The 17,991-nt window shown below is 44.5% G+C and overlaps 1 protein-coding gene across 6 annotated transcripts in view; it reads left to right on the top strand.

The window, feature by feature from the left end:
- The first annotated feature begins 65 nt into the window (after positions 1 to 65).
- The window catches only part of LOC117425692 (retinoblastoma-like protein 2), a 20,148-nt gene continuing 2,222 nt past the window's right edge, over positions 66 to 17,991 (top strand). The window contains exons 1-21 of one of the 6 annotated variants that reach the window (XM_034042864.3): positions 70 to 611; positions 2,133 to 2,263; positions 2,607 to 2,807; positions 3,494 to 3,558; positions 5,645 to 5,773; positions 7,221 to 7,381; positions 7,881 to 7,945; positions 11,083 to 11,269; positions 11,590 to 11,750; positions 12,156 to 12,268; positions 12,405 to 12,508; positions 12,822 to 12,959; positions 13,198 to 13,362; positions 13,618 to 13,723; positions 14,106 to 14,369; positions 14,495 to 14,739; positions 15,462 to 15,638; positions 15,827 to 15,898; positions 16,647 to 16,749; positions 16,918 to 17,138; positions 17,537 to 17,704. In XM_034042864.3, coding sequence (XP_033898755.3) covers positions 471 to 611; positions 2,133 to 2,263; positions 2,607 to 2,807; positions 3,494 to 3,558; positions 5,645 to 5,773; positions 7,221 to 7,381; positions 7,881 to 7,945; positions 11,083 to 11,269; positions 11,590 to 11,750; positions 12,156 to 12,268; positions 12,405 to 12,508; positions 12,822 to 12,959; positions 13,198 to 13,362; positions 13,618 to 13,723; positions 14,106 to 14,369; positions 14,495 to 14,739; positions 15,462 to 15,638; positions 15,827 to 15,898; positions 16,647 to 16,749; positions 16,918 to 17,138; positions 17,537 to 17,704 — 3,117 coding nt within the window. In that variant the 5' untranslated portion in view covers positions 70 to 470. Of the gene's footprint in view, positions 612 to 2,132; positions 2,264 to 2,606; positions 2,808 to 3,493; positions 3,790 to 4,264; positions 4,467 to 5,644; positions 5,774 to 7,220; positions 7,382 to 7,880; positions 7,946 to 11,082; positions 11,270 to 11,583; positions 11,751 to 12,155; positions 12,269 to 12,404; positions 12,509 to 12,821; positions 12,960 to 13,197; positions 13,363 to 13,617; positions 13,724 to 14,105; positions 14,370 to 14,494; positions 14,740 to 15,461; positions 15,639 to 15,826; positions 15,899 to 16,646; positions 16,750 to 16,917; positions 17,139 to 17,536; positions 17,705 to 17,991 lie in introns of those variants that run through there. The other 5 variants (XM_058993933.1, XM_034042862.3, XM_058993936.1 and 2 more) reach the window with 5 other exon arrangements.

Raw genomic sequence — 17,991 nt, 5'->3', positions numbered from 1 at the left:
GTGTCGTTGTAAATCTCTTAGGCCGAGACCGACACAAACACAACTGTACAAAGAATTATTGACCTAGTTGCAACAAGAAGTTTATGCCGAGCCTGTGCAGTGACGCCCACGGCTTCCGGCGCTGCAACGTTTAGGGGACGGGCTTTTGTGAGAAACCTAATGCTATAGTCTTATTCACAAAGGGCTCTTGCGCTGAATTTCTGACGCAGCCGTGGCACTTTGCCTTGACTGGTTGGTGTTTCCAACGTAGGGGTTGCGAAACCGACGGAGCAGCTGTCAGTCAAAGGACATTTAAATGGCAACACTGTAAAACACAGCAATACATACTGTACTGTAAATTCAAAACCGATACAGTATTCATTTCTCGTACTAATTTAGTCTGTCCTGCGTTAGCACTACACCAGACTTGTTAAAGTGTGATATTATTCGTTAAGGTTGTTTTTAAGCATACGTGATATTTTAAAAAAGAAATGACCGACGAAGAGGAAGAATCGTTACAGAGAACCAAACGCAGGTTTGAAGATTTCTGCAGGAACCTAAACATGGACGAGGCCGCTAGCAGCGAAGCCTGGGACAGTTACGAAAGCATTAGCGAGAACTATACCCTGGAGGTAAGAATTAACGCTATAAAAATATGTCATTAGCGTACGCAGGCTCCATATCTCTTATATATGTCTGTACATTATGACACTCAGCACAAACCTGTCAACGGCCTCAACGTGTAAGGGGGAGTGAAGCAGAAATAAACAGAAATCCATTCAATAAATACATTCATTAATGGAACGCGTACATCGTTTGGTTTTGTTTGTGGTAGTGCAATGCGCGTTTGAAGGAGCGATGCTTTCTGTCTGACTCGCTAATACGGTACTATCTCGGGATCATCCGCAGTAGTGTGCTAATTTAGTACCAATTGCAACGAAAAAAAGAGGAGGTTTGGGGACTAGTTAATCCCCAGCTTCAGCACGGAGCTCAGGGTTAAACTCTTATTGTAGTAAATGAGTGTTATATTTTGTTACAAGATAGAATTTTTTTTTTTTTTTTTTTAAGAAACCTAACCTCTTAATAATTTTTTTTTTTAATTTACATTTTTTTAAAGTTCAATCGCATAACAATATTTTCCCATTTTCTTAACCCAAATTCACATGTATAATCTAATTTTCATAAAACACCAACAAAATTAATGAAGCTGCGTTAACGGATAAACAAAACTGTATTTCATTGAGTGTATACAAGATTGTATTGAAACCGTGGAGGATGGCTGAAAGGATTCCACGGCAATTCTGCACCGCTGCAGCATGGATTACACTGTAAAATGTGATGCTGCCTTCCCTGTGGAAGATGCTGAAAGCAGAGGCACTAGAAAGTCGTACTGTTAGTCCTATTAGTGCATATAAAGAGGTAGTGGTCTGTCTGTCTTTACATACATACATCTACATGTTTACCTGTATCTAGAGAGCCGCTTAGCTTAAAACATGTTTAACCACATGTTGTTGAGAATATTCTAATCTGGGGTACAGTATATGGAGGCGCCTGTCAGTCCTTGCACTAGGTCACTTCCATGTTGTCATGTACATGCAGAGGGTGCATACAGTATATGGAGGCACCTGTCAGTCCTTGCGCTTCATCACACTTCCATGTTGCCATGTGCATGCAGAGGGTGCATACAGTATATGGAGGTGCCTGTCAGTCCTTGCACTTCATCACACTTCCATGTTGCCATGTGCATGCAGAGGGTGCATACAGTATATGGAGGTGCCTGTCAGTCCTTGCACTTCGTCACACTTCCATGTTGCCATGTGCATGCAGAGGGTGCATACAGTATATGGAGGCACCTGTCAGTCCTTGCGCTTCATCACACTTCCATGTTGCCATGTGCATGCAGAGGGTGCATACAGTATATGGAGGTGCCTGTCAGTCCTTGCACTTCGTCACACTTCCATGTTGCCATGTGCATGCAGAGGGTGCATACAGTATATGGAGGCACCTGTCAGTCCTTGCGCTTCGTCACACTTCCATGTTGCCATGTGCATGCAGAGGGTTGCAGGAGATCACAGGGGTTTCTTGTTCATGATCCTGGCAGCTCTGATGCTGTGTTACTAACACACTTTGTTTCCTTTGCTCTGCCATTGCAGGGTAGTGAGCTGCACTGGCTCGCGTGTGCCTTGTATGTTGCATGCAGAAAGGCAGTCCCAACAGTAAGCAAGGGCACAGTTGAAGGGAACTATGTGTCTTTAACGAGAATCCTACGCTTCTCTGAACAGAGGTAAATATCAACCGGGCAATTCATTTTCCAATTATGCTTTGACGTGTTTTGCTGCAGTGCAAAGTCTTACACCATTTATTCATTATTTTTTATTAAAGTAATGCTGTTATGAAACTAATAAAACACAGCATTGATGCACTTGGCTTTTAGGTTGCTTAATTCCAGTTTTGTATTAGGGCATCCATTGGGCATTCCATAAGGAAGAAAAAAAGGAAAATGTGCAATTTCCACTGGATGAGTTGCATTATTTTGGGGACATTTTTTGATATGAATCTACATTCATTGCTTTAAAGGCAGCAGCTGTTGATTTCACCGTGTCTCTTCTCTACTCTCCTATCATCAGCTTGATTGAGTTTTTCAGTAAGATGAGGAAATGGGAAGACATGGCAGGTCTCTCCCAGGAATTCCGCGAGCGCACTGAGAAGCTGGAGCGGGACTTCACTGTGTCTGCAGCGCTTTACAAGAAGTACCTCCCCATATTCCAGGATGTGTTCCGAGATTCCCAGGAGGATCCGCCCAGACAGCAGCGGAGTCGGAAACAAAGGTACTGAGCTGCGGCAGTCTGCCAGCTTGATGACACTGCTGTCCTTTACAGTCATTAAAGACGGGTCGAAGGATCTAGAACAGTGGTTTTCAATCTGTGGTCTGCCGCCTCCTTTCAGGTGGTCCATGGAAAGGTTACATAATTACAGAAAGGACGCAGGTGCGTAGTTTATAGATCCCATTGCAAACCCAAATTTGAGACAAAGCTACAGATGCAGGAAGACAATGCATACATGGATAATCTCCAATTTCATCTTCTCTTGTGATCATTTTTTATTTATGGTTTTTCAAAATATTACAATTTTAAATGAACAACATACAAACCATGTTATCAAACTCCTATATATATGTATATATATATATATATATATATATATATATATATATATATATATATATATATATATATATATACTGTATATATTTACTGTCTTCTTTCCTCTTTAACATGTTTTCAGTCATTTTGCGTTGTTCTTATTGCAGTTCCTTAAGTATTGTGTTTAATTCAATTTTCAGGTTAAGGTGGCCTGACCTGAATACATTCATGGCTCTCCAGCTCTAATTACCAGAGCACCTTAACGTGGGATGGAAAAAGTTGAAAAGTAGTGTTTGTGCTGTACTGAGACTTGCTTGTGTCTGTTAATGAAACCCTGGAAGCAGCACTCATTGTATTTCTGTGTTCCACAGGCGTCAGCCCTGCACAGTGTCTGAACTTTTTAACTTTTGCTGGATCCTGTTTGTACATGCTAAAGGTAAGCAAGCTGCTTAGTGTTTCTGTAGCCAGCGCTGGTTGTGTGCGCTGGGGCATGCACGGGTTTGCATCTTTTCACCTGGAGATGAGAGTTGAGAGAGTTAGTGGAATAAATTGTTAACAGCGTTGGGCACTTTCCCACAAAACTGCCCGGTGTGTTGCATGGGTAAGAAGACACTGGAAACCCAGGACTGTGGGGCAAAGAAACTCCTTCACTGCTGTTAACTGTGAGGTAAGGACGGCCATGTGCTCCCTGTATTTAATGTGTGGCAATCATTCTCTCCCTCTCTATCGCTGGTGTATAGCGCTTCTAATATGCCCTTGATTAATGCAACGGCTTACACTCTGCAAGATGATGTCTTCAGAGTGAATACTGTTCTTTTTTTCTTCTTAAACATTATACATATACTACAATGAAAGTGCTTGTTAAAATTCACTTTCACACTTATAAGGCTAAGGGTTTTTTTTTTTTTTTTAAGTAATAGGGCCAGATTCATAAAGCACAAACTGCATACAGTAAGTAACATTTATTGTACAGCTCCATAATAATGACCAAATCAAGTTGTTTGTCAATACCTCAATACAGTACAGTGAGAAAAGCCCAGTTTATGCTTTCATCTCAAACAGTGACATGTTTAAACCTCTGTTTAAAACTCCCTGGTGACAGAACCCCCCCCCCCCCCCCCCCCCCCCTCTGTGTTTGCTGCCTCGATGGCTGTGCTTGCTGATGGCTCCCATCAGACTCCGTCTCTTATCATAGCAACCACACATACATGACAAGTCTAGGCTTGCCTGTCAGAGAGGTGCCTGCCAGTGGGTGCAGCTTCCTCTGCTGTTGCACTGACCCATGGGGCTTCTGTGAGAACGCTGCAAGCTCGCTGCTTTTTATTGCTCTGTTAGATCACAACAGTAAGTAGAAGTCATATCATGTTTTATTCTGCTTGTAATTGTTGCTGCTTCTGAGGAAAGAGAAAGGCTATTCATTCATAGACATGAAAAAAAACCAGAAAATACTTTTTTTAAATGTAATTTTAGGACTTGTTTGCATATTTAAGGCAAAGTTTTCTGTTCTTTTTGGTTGTGATCTTGCATCGATTAAAATAAATAAATAGTTAATTTTTGTGCATATTTTTCTATTTATGTATAATTAATTTATACATTAACTTTTGAGACCATACAGTACATTCTTGCAAGTTTTTTTGTTGTTAAATTCAAATAAATCAATAAATATAAAAACCTGTACAAAACAGTATTTAAATTCAGCAGCTTGTGTAGAATGAAACACTTCATAAATGGCCTGCCTCTCACGAGTAGCCATTTTGGCTACATTATCTTAACAGTTTATAAGGGATGTGGACCGAGTATGCAGAGGTTTTAAACAGTGAATTGCCGTGGGACTGGAGAAGGAAAGATTATACTGGAGACAAAGTGACCTTTGTGCATGTTTGTTGTACTGTTTTCCATTCAGCTAATTTTTTTGTAATAGTTTGTGGTTGGAGTTTGTGTGCAGATGGTACACTTGAGCAGGAAGCTTTTAAATCGTGCCTGTGTGCGTGTGTGTGAGCATGTGAAAGGAATTGTTTGTTTGTCTGGGGGATTCAGGATTCATCCTGGGGTTTGTTTTCGTGACTGGGAGAGCTCAGTCTGTATCACACACGGCCTGTATCACGTCGGCCCACATTAACCACAAAACTATTTCAGCATGAGCAGCAGCAGGATCTTTTGGTCACATGTCTTTTAAAATGACCAGTGAGAGGAGTAGGACCACAGAGCTAGAATCTTGTTTTTGTTCTGTTGATGTTGTGACTGTTCTGTGAGGAGTCAGTTGCTTTCCTTGTGCATTCTAGAAACAAGGCTTGGGTTAATGAAAGCTTGTATAGAGCACCTTGATAAAGCTTTCTGAAAGTGTTCAGAGGTATAAATGGACAGTTCAGTCAGCCATCAGCATCAGTGTGGAGTAGTCCTTTACTTATCTGAAAAGTTTGAAAACTAATTCTGCAGTTCAGGACTGAGAGTTCCAGATACCAGCTCACCTGCTCCAGACATTCTAAATGAGTTCTAGAATGTGTTCTCCTCCTCTGTTCCAGGGAACTTCCCTATGATCAGTGATGACCTAGTGAACTCCTACCATCTCCTGCTGTGTGCATTGGATCTGGTGTACGGGACCACTCTGCTCTGCACCAATCGGAAGGATCTGCTGAATCCCAGCTTTAAAGGTGAGCACATTATTATTTCACTGAGTTGTACTTGAGCTGGCCTTCTGGTATGACCCCGAGTGCTGATTAATTTATAAAGTGCAGTGCTGCATGCGCAGAGTGCAGATAATGTCGTCTATTCAGTTGATCTAAAAGCATTTAAAAGAATGCCCAATGTGGCATTTCACGTACTGTTAACTTTAAAGTGTTGCATTTTGGCTGTTCTGTGTAGATCAGCACAGCTGTCTTTTTGCCTGCCTGCCATTTGAAAAGATTGAAAAGGTATTTCACCCGTAACTATAAAGCATTCAGTGGTGATATTTTTAGTAAACATTGCGACTATTAGTCTTTGTCAGTTTCTTCAATGGTGAAATGAGCTTTGGATTTGCATAGGTGTACTATAGTAAGTTGCATAAGGGTTAACAACTCTGCACTTGCACAGTATTTTAAGTTTTAAGTTGAAATGAGTCCTGCTGTAAAGGTGCACAGTTCCTGTGGAGATCTTGCTACGCTGCCAGCTTCAGGAGGTGGGGATTGAAAGACCCATAGACTTCAACCAGTGGATCTGGCAAACCTTCTGATAAATATCTCCTGCTCAAACCTCGCAGTGTCTGATCGCCAGGGCACCAGCCAGTGAGGAAGAAGACTGGCTTGATAACGAAGACATCTGTGAATAATTAGTAGAGAGAGGGGGGGGGGGGGGGGGGGGGGAGGAAGTTTCCATTGAGTCAGCAGTGTAAATTGCAGTCGTTTTCAAGCAGTGGTTCCAAGCACTCCAGAAAGGTATGTGTGTTACTGTGCTGTGTAAAGGATGTGTTCCTGCTATCACACTCTGCCAGAGAAAGTGAGGATTGTCAGGTGAGACTCTGTTTCTTCTAAATTGTTAGTGGCTACAGGAGTGTGCAGTTTGTGCAGAAAATATATTGCTTTTATTAGTATTAGTTTTAGGAAAGTTTAGGAGTCCTCTTTCCTATTGTACTGGAGCACCCTGCAGTGTTCAGTGGAGCTCTCTTTCCTATAGTACTGGAGCACCCTGCAGTGTTCAGTGGAGCTCTCTTTCCTATAGTACTGGAGCACCCTGCAGTGTTCAGTGGAGCTCTCTTTCCTATAGTACTGGAGCGCTGTGCAGTGTTCAGTGGAGCTCTCTTTCCTATAGTACTGGAGCACCCTGCAGTGTTCAGTGGAGCTCTCTTTCCTATAGTACTGGAGCGCTGTGCAGTGTTCAGTGGAGCTCTCTTTCCTATAGTACTGGAGCGCTGTGCAGTGTTCAGTGGAGCTCTCTTTCCTATAGTACTGGAGCGCTGTGCAGTGTTCAGTGGAGCTCTCTTTCCTATAGTACTGGAGCGCTGTGCAGTGTTCAGTGGAGCTCTCTTTCCTATAGTACTGGAGCGCTGTGCAGTGTTCAGTGGAGCTCTCTTTCCTATAGTACTGGAGCGCTGTGCAGCATCGCTGTTCCCTTTGTTTTCAGGGCTCCCTGAAGACCTTCACAGTAAGGACTATAAGGCTCCCTCAGAAGCGGTGTGCATCATTGAGCAGCTGTGTAGTCTGCATGACGGCTTGGTGTTGGAGGCTAAAGGGATTAAAGAGCACTTCTGGAAACCTTTCATCAAAAAACTGTTTAATAAAAAGGTATGGCAGCTCTGCTTCAGATTTCAATTGTAATGTTTGTAATTGTTGATATTGATTGATATGTGAGCACTGGTTTAAGTACATTGATACATACTATAGTAAGTGAGACGGCTCCGGTTTTCATGGTTATTATCTATGGGTATTGGAGATCACTGCTTATTTGGGATCCCACCACAAAGACATCAACATTAAACCAATTTGCAGGCATTTATATGTAGTGTATACCACAGTGTGTGGCACGTAGTGGACTCTGAGAGATTGAGTGGTGCAGAAGTTAGACTAGTCACATCAGCTCCTTCTCTACTGTACGATGTACACAAAGCTGATGTGTAGACAGACTGAGACGTGGTTCTTTCTTCAGTAGTTAAATATATCCAGGTCTGTTAACATGGTACCACTGCGCTGTCCCTATTATATTAATAAGATGCGATAACTGGTTTTTATACAGGTGTTTAGATGAATAACATGTCTAATACGTGTCTTCTGTCTCAACCTATAGATTTTAAAAGGAAAGGAAGAAAATCTTTCAGGATTCTTAGATCCAGGAAACTTTGGAGATAGTTTGTAAGTATATTACAGAAAACAAGGACTGTGTGAGAACATTAAGAGTTTAATCCTTACCATAGTCATTTCTATCAGCAGTCAACCTGCAAACACTCTGCATTGCTTTCCTATTTGCAGACCACAGCCACTATCTGGAAATGACAAACAAATAAATAGAATATGCCGAGCTTGCTTTGCATCGACAGAGACTTGCAAAGTTTAAAACAAGAGTTGAAAAATGCAGCAACTGAACAGCAAATGAACCTTACACAAGAGTTGCTCTTGGAAAAGGGCCATCAATCAGCAGTTGTTGGCTCTACAGAGATGATCTGCTCATGTGGAAAAGTGCAGGTGAAGGATAGTGGCAGGAAAGCTTTGTGGTCAGTGGGGTTTCCAGGGTGCTGGCTGAACCCGATGCACAGCGCACTAGAAAAGGCTTTTAGAATACAGGAGCCGTTAGAATGCTGGATCGGATACAGGCTGAACCAGCAAGACGCTGCGGACACTCTTTAAGGGTTGGCCATGCCAGGGAGGAGAGTGCAAAGTGGGGATGTTGCTGAAGAGGAAGGAGGCAAACTGTACTTTTCTCTTTAATAATAAAATGAAGACCCAATCCCCCAAGGAGAACAACACAGCATGCTAGTGAATTGGCCCACTGTGTCATCTCACTGCTGTGAAAGAGTCTGCTTTTTCATTTGAAAAAGGAAGGAACTAATTGAATTTGAACCCAGTCATGCCAGGGGAACAACACCACATTTCACTGCATTATCACAATGCACCACTTGGCTCCATGCGAGAGCATAGCATTGCATATACAATCTGATATCAACCTCTTTATATTATTATTTGTATGTTTAAGACCACTGTGAGACTGTCCCGTTTTGTAAAACTGAGTCTATCAAAAGCCTTTGAAAATGAAAGGAAAACACATGGGGTTTGAACCCACCAACCTGGGAATCAGTCCCAACAGAGCTGGCTCACCTACTGCATGAAACATGTTATTACATTGTGATGTAAACCTGGGGATAAGTTGTGATTCTCAGCTTGGTTTCATTTGTGATCCATGATTCTCAACTCCAGAATTGCGCAATCTCTGAAAAGGGAAATATACAAAGTTAGACTACCACACTGTTACAACGAGCCAGGTGGTGCAGTGAGCTAATTCACTAGCATGTTACACTGGTCTATCTTGTGGGACTGTGTTCAAAGCATGATGATTTCTTCCTTTATTTTCAAAGACTTGGATAATTTCCTATATAGGCAATGAAAAAGCAAGTTCCATGGGGGTGAGATGGCACAGTGGGCTAATTTACTAGCATGTGATGCTGTTCTCCGTGAGCACTGGGTTCAAATCCTGGTGATTCTTTCCTTTATTTTGGATTTGAGCTGTGTTTCACACTTGACTATATAAAAGTCAATTAACCAATTTTTTTGAAAATAAAGGAAGGAATCACCAGGAATTGAACCCAGTGCCTCAAGGAGAACAGCATAGCATACTAGTGAATTAGCCTACTGTGCCATCTCACTTCCATGGAAGAACTTGCTTTTTCATTACCTATATAGGAAATGATCCAAGTCTTTGAAAGTAAAGGTACAAGTCAGCTGGATTCAAACCCAGTACGCCAAGAGAACACCATACCATGCTGTCTCCCTCAGCTCTGGAGCCAGCCTGGAGCTGGAGCAGGGGGTCTCCCTCAGCTCTGGAGCCAGCCTGGAGCTGGAGCAGGGGGTCTCCATCAGCTCTGGAGCTGGAGCAGAGGGTCTCCATCAGCTCTGGAGCTGGAGCATGGGGTCTTCATCAGCTCTGGAGCTGGAGCAGGGGGTCTCCATCAGCTCTGGAGCTGGAGCAGGGGGTCTCCATCAGCTCTGGAGCTAGCTTGGAGCTGGAGCAGGGGGTCTCCATCAGCTCTGGAGCCAGCCTGGAGCTGGAGCAGGGGGTCTCCATCAGCTCTGGAGCTGGAGCAGGGGGTCTCCATCAGCTCTGGAGCCAGCCTGGAGCTGGAGCAGGGGGTCTCCCTCAGCTCTGGAGCCAGCCTGGAGCTGGAGCAGGGGGTCTCCATCAGCTCTGGAGCTGGAGCAGAGGGTCTCCATCAGCTCTGGAGCTGGAGCATGGGGTCTTCATCAGCTCTGGAGCTGGAGCAGGGGGTCTCCATCAGCTCTGGAGCTGGAGCAGGGGGTCTCCATCAGCTCTGGAGCTGGAGCAGGGGGTCTCCATCAGCTCTGGAGCTAGCTTGGAGCTGGAGCATGGGGTCTCCATCAGCTTTGGAGCTGGAGCAGGGGGTCTCCATCAGCTCTGGAGCCAGCCTGGAGCTGGAGCATGGGGTCTCCATCAGCTTTGGAGCTGGAGCAGGGGGTCTCCATCAGCTCTGGAGCTGGAGCAGGTTGTCTCCATCAGCTCTGGAGCCAGCCTGGAGCTGGAACAGAGGGTCTTCATCAGCTCTGGAGCTGGAGCATGGGGTCTTCATCAGCTCTGGAGCTGGAGCAGGGGGTCTCCATCAGCTCTGGAACTGGAGCAGGGGGTCTCCATCAGCTCTGGAGCCAGCTTGGAGCTGGAGCACTGGGTCTCCATCAGCTCTTGAGTCAGCCTGGAGCTGGAGCAGGGGGTCTCCATCAGCTCTGGAACTGGAGCAGGGGGTCTCCATCAGCTCTGGAGCCAGCTTGGAGCTGGAGCAGGGGGTCTCCATCAGCTCTGGAGTCAGCCTGGAGCTGGAGCAGGGGGTCTCCATCAGCTCTGGAGCTGGAGCAGAGGGTCTTCATCAGCTCTGGAGCTAGAGCATGGGGTCTTCATCAGCTTTGGAGCTGGAGCAGGGGGTCTCCCTCAGCTCTGGAGCTGGAGCAGGGGGTCTCCATCAGCTCTGGAGCTGGAGCAGGGGGTGTCCATCAGCTCTGGAGCTCGAGCAGGGGGTCTTCATCAGCTCTAGAGCTGGAGCAGGGGGTCTCCCTCAGCTCTGCTCTCAAAACAGTCATACAGGCTGGCTGTGTTCAATCCCCTTACATAAACATGCTAGCAGATGAGACAGTAAAACATTCATAAGAACAGGAAGATACATTTCCAGGCAAGTTTGTTTTAAAAGTTGAGTGGAATACCTGTAAATAAAAAAAGGTAGTTTAAAGCAAAGCTTACTAACCCGTGTGTGTGTGTGTTTCCTCTGCCACAGCAAAGCTCTAAACCGGGCCTACGAGGAGTATGTGCTGTCGGTGGGGAGTTTAGATGAGAGGATATTCCTAGGAGAAGAGGCCAATGAGGAGATAGGAACCCCCGGCACGTACAGGCACTCCGCCTTGGACATGGACCCCACGGAGCGCGGTCAGGGTAGACACGGCCTCCAGCCACATCTCCACAAGGTGAGGAGACAGGGTCATGGTGTCAGGGTCTCAGAAAACAGTTGAATTAATTAATTTGCTGGCTACTTATGTGCTTTTTAATGTGTCGGCGTCTGCCTTTGCTGTAGGACATCACTTTAGAAATATTTCCACAAGCCCTGCTGTATTTTAAAATGGCAGGCTTCACATAGCCTTTGTTTATCAAGTGGGGGATTTGTAAAGCTGTAGATTTGCATATTTTTCTTTCTGTTGGTGATCGGGTATTACGTAAACATCAGGGAATGAGAAAGCCTTGCCTTGTCGGAGAGTCTGAATTAGTCCTTGTTTTCTTCAAGTCTAAGGCCCTCCGAGTCTCAACACCACTTACCGGCCGCCGATACATAAAGGAGAGCAACATTTCCCAAACCCCGGTTTCCACGGCAACGCAGAGCGTGGGCCGCCTACACAGCATCCTGACAGGACTGAAACAGGGGCCCAGTGAAACCCTGCTGCAGACTCTCAGGTGAGGGTGAGCGCGTCCGTTACGTGTTCAGTGCTGGACTGGCATTGCTGCAGACTGTCCAGCCACACAGAGCAGGGAATACCACTAGCGTAGTTCCCCTAATTGCCTTTGTAGCATGCCTCAAGCCTGGACTGGGCTGGAGGGAGCACCTTTCCTCTTAGGCCAACAAAATGGTTTGAGAAACACCGTCTTTGAGAATGCACACCATCATTAATACACCAAGAACGCTTTTTAAAGAGTCCTGTTTAATACCATTGGTTTTATAACATTACACTACTGTTAAGTATTGCCTGGTTGAAGAGATTAAGAAAGAGTGAGGCAGTTTTACATCTCTTTTGATTTGTTTTTATTTTATTTTTTATTTCAATGTGCAATTTACACCAAATGTATCTCTTGTGTTGGCAGAACGTGTTCAAGAGACCCTTCTCAGTCCATCGCTGTCAGACTGAAGGAAATGTTTGAAGTATTCTGCCAACATTATAGCACATCTAGTGAGGAGTATTCAGGTCTTTCAAAAGGTTAGTAGCATGATTTGCATTATTTTTATGGTAATTTTAGAACTGCACTTGAAATCCGTTGCATTAATATTTTTGTGATAAAACGTGCATCAGATTTGATATATTTTCTATGTCCCTTTTTATTTATTTGTTATAGACATTGCTGTGAAACGCTTCCGTCTGGCAGAAGTGCTTTACTATAAAATCCTGGAAGGGGTCATTAATCAAGAAAAGAAGAGGTTAGGGGACACAGACCTGTCTGTAAGTACAGAGTATAGGGATTGTTTACCCCTTCTGGATAAAGCGTTTTAAAAGTTATACAAAAAGACAGACACATGCGTGGGCTGCTAACTGTCATACTTTTCTTTGATCGCGTGGATGCTTCCTTTAACTGGCATCTCAGGCCCAAAGCAGCTGCACAGGAGTCTAATATAGCAGCCGTTATGAATTCTCCACATCGCTAACACACGTCACTGCCAGTTTACTACCTGCTTAGGAACATGTCTGTCAAGCTAGGAAGTGCACCTATTGAATTGTGTCTAACTTGAATTCTCCACAACGATGTGAATTGCAGGGGATCCTGGAGCAGGACGTATTCCACAGGTCCCTCCTCGCCTGCTGCCTTGAGATTGTCATCTTCTCATACAGCCCCCCGGGAGACTTCCCTTGGGTCATTGAAATCTTTGACCTGCCACCATATCACTTCTATAAGGTAACTGGAGCGATCCGGATGTGAACTGTACTGCAGCACCAGCATTTACAACTTCAAATCCTCACTGTGATGCTAATCATCATCATCATTATTATTATAAATAAATACATGTAAACCCCACCCCACAACCCTCGAGTCCCTGCAAAGTAAAGTGTTGCAGAGATCTTGAATTGTAAGAAGTGTACACTGTGATTGCCCGTGCCGATCGGGTCCCTTAGTGTGTGTGTTTGCTTGGCAGGTGATCGAGGTCCTGATCCGCACGGAGGACGGGCTCATCAGAGAGGTGGTGAAGCACTTGAACCAGGTGGAGGAGCAGGTCCTGGAGAGCATGGCCTGGAGACAGGACTCCCCTCTGTGGGAGAGCATGCGCGGGGTCAAGAACAGAGTGCCAGCCTGCGAGGAGGTCAATGTCTCGCCTGCAACGCACACCCACACAGACACCAACACCAATGCACAGAGATACACACAAGCAGTGCAAGCCATTCTAGAAGACACCTTTTATTTACTGATTCGTTTATAGTTTAACAGTACGCATCACTCAGCTGCCGCATCTCTGTCAAAAAGATTCCAGAACTACCACTAAATTAAGACGTTGCATCCCCACTGTAGCAGAATTGCACACTGCATGCATCCCAGTAACTGTGTTCATGTTCTTCAGGTGATGCCATCCCAGAATTTTGAGAGTCCAGAGGGACCCGGTACCACCAGCACCCCTCTGACCCCCAGCAGGGTGAACGAGATCCGTGCCGACTGTGCTGGGAAGGGTATGTAGCTGGACCACAGATTAAACCTGGCTTTTATTTTAGATTAAAAAAAATATATATGTATGTATATATATATATATATATATATATATATATATATATATATATATATTGTGATCAATTTTTTATTTATTTAATTAAAGAAAACAATACAATACACAAAACAATTAGACCAACCCCCCCCCCCCCAACGGCAACTCCCACCCCATCCCACCCCATCCAACCCAAGAAGGACCCCAGAATGTATGTATGTATATTGAAATACAATGAGTATTCAGTGCATCTGCATTTTATTATAAAATAAATAAATAAATAAAGCTACATTTCTGATGCCAACATATTTTGAAATCCGTTAATCATTCCTTATTGGTTTGCCAAGCAGCCGCCTCCCCATCTCCCGCGAGTCTGCATGAGCGCTACAGCTCCCCAGCAGCAGGGACTGCCCGGAGGAAGCTCTTTGTGGACGCTGACAGTAATCCTGATTCCGGAGGCCCGGTGAGAGTCTCCCAGCCACCCCTAGTGAACACAGTGCCGATGCAGAGCAGGGCAGGCGACACCATCTCCATCACTGGGCAGACAGTGGTCACCATGGCGACAGCTACCGTCACTGCCAACAATGGGCAGACTGTAACAATACCCGTACAAGGTAACAAACAGGAATCACAGAGCATTTTGTAGAACCACATATTGCCACAACATGCACCATGTTATTTAATAAAGAAACAAAACACACACACAAAAAAAAACTCTAAACAGCTAATGTCGTTGCAGGTATAGCTAACGAGAATGGAGGAATCACCTTTATTCCTGTCCAAGTGAGTGTGAGCGGACAGCCCCAGCCCCTGAGCGCTCAGACCCTGGCCGGCACTCTCAACACGCAGCAGATCACAGGCTCCACCCTGCAGGTGGCTGGACCGGTGGCCCTGTCTACAGGACAGCAGCAGAAGAAAAGCCAACAGAGCCCGGCCAGCACCAAACCCAGGAGGACCGGCTCCCTGTCGCTCTTCTTCAGGAAGGTGCCACCTTCACGCTTTCACTTTCAAATCTCAAATGCAGTTTGGTTCGTTGGCAGTATTACCTTGTGAATTCACACACAGCAGCGGAGGTTCACTTGAACTAAATCAGTATCTAAATACCACCACTGAGATCATTGAAATGTGTGTATTAAGTTTATGAAAAAGCCAACAACTCATCCTCAGAAAGGAAGGGATTTAAAGGACGTCGACATTCAGATTTGCCACCCTTTTTGATCCATTCAGTAGACCCCGCTGACAGTGTTGGTGTCCTGAAACGAATTTTAAAAAAGAAATACATTATTATTTATTTTTTAGCAGACGCCCTTATCCAGGGCGACTTACAATTGTTACAAGATATCACATTATTTTTACATACAGTTACCCATTTATACAGTTGGGTTTTTACTGGAGCAATCTAGGTAAAGTACCTTGCTCAAGGATACAGCAGCAGTGTCCTCCACTGGGGATTGAACCCACGACCCTCCGGTCAAGAGTCCAGAGCCCTAACCACTACTCCACACTGCTGCCCCATATAATACATAATACATCTGTTTCCCATACTGTACATGACGTATAAATTACTGTCAGCTGCTAGGAGTTTAAGCAAATGCAGTTTACACTAATGCATTTGAGTGCTGCTTCATATTTTCTACTAATTATTTCCCAATGTTTAGAGAAACAATTCCATCTTGTAGTTTATTATTTGTTTTCTTTCTAAACAGGTTTACCATTTGGCAAGCGTGCGCCTGAGAGACCTGTGTGCTAAGATGGATATTTCAGACCATCTGAGGAGAAAGATCTGGACATGCTTCGAGTTCTCCCTTGTCCACTGTACGGAGCTCATGGTGGACCGCCATTTGGACCAACTGCTTATGTGCGCTATATACGTCATGACAAAGGTATGGCAATATATATAGAGATCACACATGAGAAATCCTCATCAAATTCCAGTGCATCTTATCTCTGTGTTAAAAGCTTTTTTTTTCGTGAAGTATTAACTTACACGGTAAAGATGTAGCTGTACGATCTGACTTCTACGCTGGCCGTCACCATGTCGTTAATGATCAATCCATTACTGTCTCTTCAGGTGACAAAGGAGGACAAGTCGTTTCAGAATATCATGAAGTGCTACAGGACTCAGCCTCAGGCCAACAGCAGCGTGAGTGTCTCTCCTATTGTCTCTTCTGTATACAAACTGACATGACCGAGAGGGAGCAAGAAACATTAGGAGCGACAAGAGGCCGTGCGGCCCCTTGAGCATTCACTTATTTTTACCAGCATTGCAGCAGACCCCTTAAGACCCCTGCTTTGGCTTCTTTGATTTTGCTAAAGGGCTGAACAGCGCTCTCAAGCAGAGCAGTTTAAGGAATGCGTTGGTCATGGAGTGAGAGGAGGAATATCTAAACTCCGCCAGCCAGCGTTCGCTCTCCTGCAGTTCTGACCCTCTGCTGCCCATATCAAATCACTTCTCACAGTTGGCGTTGAAACATTTACAGTTTCATTCTTTCTTCGATCTGCTATGGGACAGTTTTAAGTCTATGATGCAGAACAGAACGCTGGCTTTGTGTAAAGCTTTTTTACTTGTTTTTCCCCACCCTCTAAGTTTAAAGATACAATATGTTCAGATGAATCCCTAAGAAAGCAATGAAAGGCTGAACTACTCTTGGGTACTGTTTATTTATTTATTTATTTAATTTTTTTTTTAAAAGGGAGGCACCTTAACTAAATAGCAAAACTGGAAATAAAAAAATAAAAAACAGTTTAAGTAAGACAATGTTATTTTTTTTACAAATTTTGTAACATTATTAGGCCCTTTTCTCCATTAAAAATGGTGCGAAACGTAACATGGCACTGCAGAGGAGTGGAGGAATGATGCTGTGCTGATGCTGTCCTGTTTGTTGCTGCAGGTGTACAGAAGCGTGTTGATAAAGGGACGAAGGAGACGGAACTCTGGAAGCAGCGATGGCAGCGTCCGTCAGAACTCCCCGAGCGGGGCCAGCAAGGACAAAAGTAAGTGCCTTAAAACGGGACTATTTAGATATAGCAGACAAGCTTTCAGGACAATCAAGAGTGTCAGTTTCATGTGCGACATGCTGCAACAGATCTACAAGAAACAAACATTTTAATAGATCCCCCTGCTGTGCTTGAACAATGTGCGTTTGTTCTCCTGTTTTGCAGCCAGTAGAGACTCGAGCCCCGTCCTCATGCGCTCCAGCAGCACGCTGCCCGTCCCCCAGCCCAGCAGTGCCCCCCCCACGCCCACCCGCCTCACCGGAGCCAACAGCGACATAGAGGAGGAGGAGCGAGGCGACCTCATCCAGTTCTACAACAGCATCTACATCAAAGAGATCCGCGAGTTTGCACTGCGGTACTCCCCCAATGGCAACATCACAGCTGGGGTAAAAATCACTGTTGAAAAAGACATTTGGAATGTCCCCTCTTTAAGAGAAACTTGCACTTTATTTTTTTAACGCATAATGTATGTTTTCGGTGGTGTTTTTTGTTTTGTTTTCATACCACCCTTCAAATGAGCAAATAAGGGTATATATAGGAATATGACAATCATAAAAAGTAAAAACAAAACCAAAAAAAATTACTTCTGTAACTGTTTTCACACTTTTGGACGTTGGCTACAGAACCTAGGTTACAAGTTTCCCTGCTTTGTGGACCAGTGGCTTTATTACCACTCTGTAATTCAATGCTTTACTCACGAGCGCTCAGGTCCTCCGCCAGCCGGGCACCTGCACATTGCAGTTGTTAATCTCAGCCTTCCTTGCCTCTTGTTTGTGTGCGACAGCAGGCGGAAGTTCCTCCCCTGTCGCCCTACCCCTCTCTGCGCACTGGCTCCCCTCGTCGAGTCCTCCTGTCCCAGCACCACTCTGTCTACATCTCTCCTCACAAGAACAGAGGCAGCCTGTCTCCCAGGGACAAGATATTCTACTACTTCAGCAGCAGCCCCTCCAAGGTACGCAGCCAGAGTGTAGCGCTTCTGGAGACCAGAGGACAGGCTACTTTGTAATTTTTTCTGGAGCATCTCCTAACTATTATTTTAAAATTATATATGGACTATATATATTCTTAATGAAACATATCAAATTCCATAAGTAGAGTCTGTGTTGTGATTGTTTCAAAAGAAAATGTATGTGGTACTTAATGTTTTTTAAATTAGGGCTCTCAATACAGTGGGTATGTCAATTATGTGCTGCTATTTCAATTGACGCTTCAAACATTGGGAAATAATTGGTAGAAAAT

The sequence above is a fragment of the Acipenser ruthenus genome, chromosome 20, assembly GCF_902713425.1.
Source record: "Acipenser ruthenus chromosome 20, fAciRut3.2 maternal haplotype, whole genome shotgun sequence".
NCBI classification, from domain to species: Eukaryota; Metazoa; Chordata; class Actinopteri; order Acipenseriformes; family Acipenseridae; genus Acipenser; species Acipenser ruthenus.
Note: the sequence above shows the minus strand (reverse complement) of the source record. Positions and strands in the feature narration are given on the sequence as shown.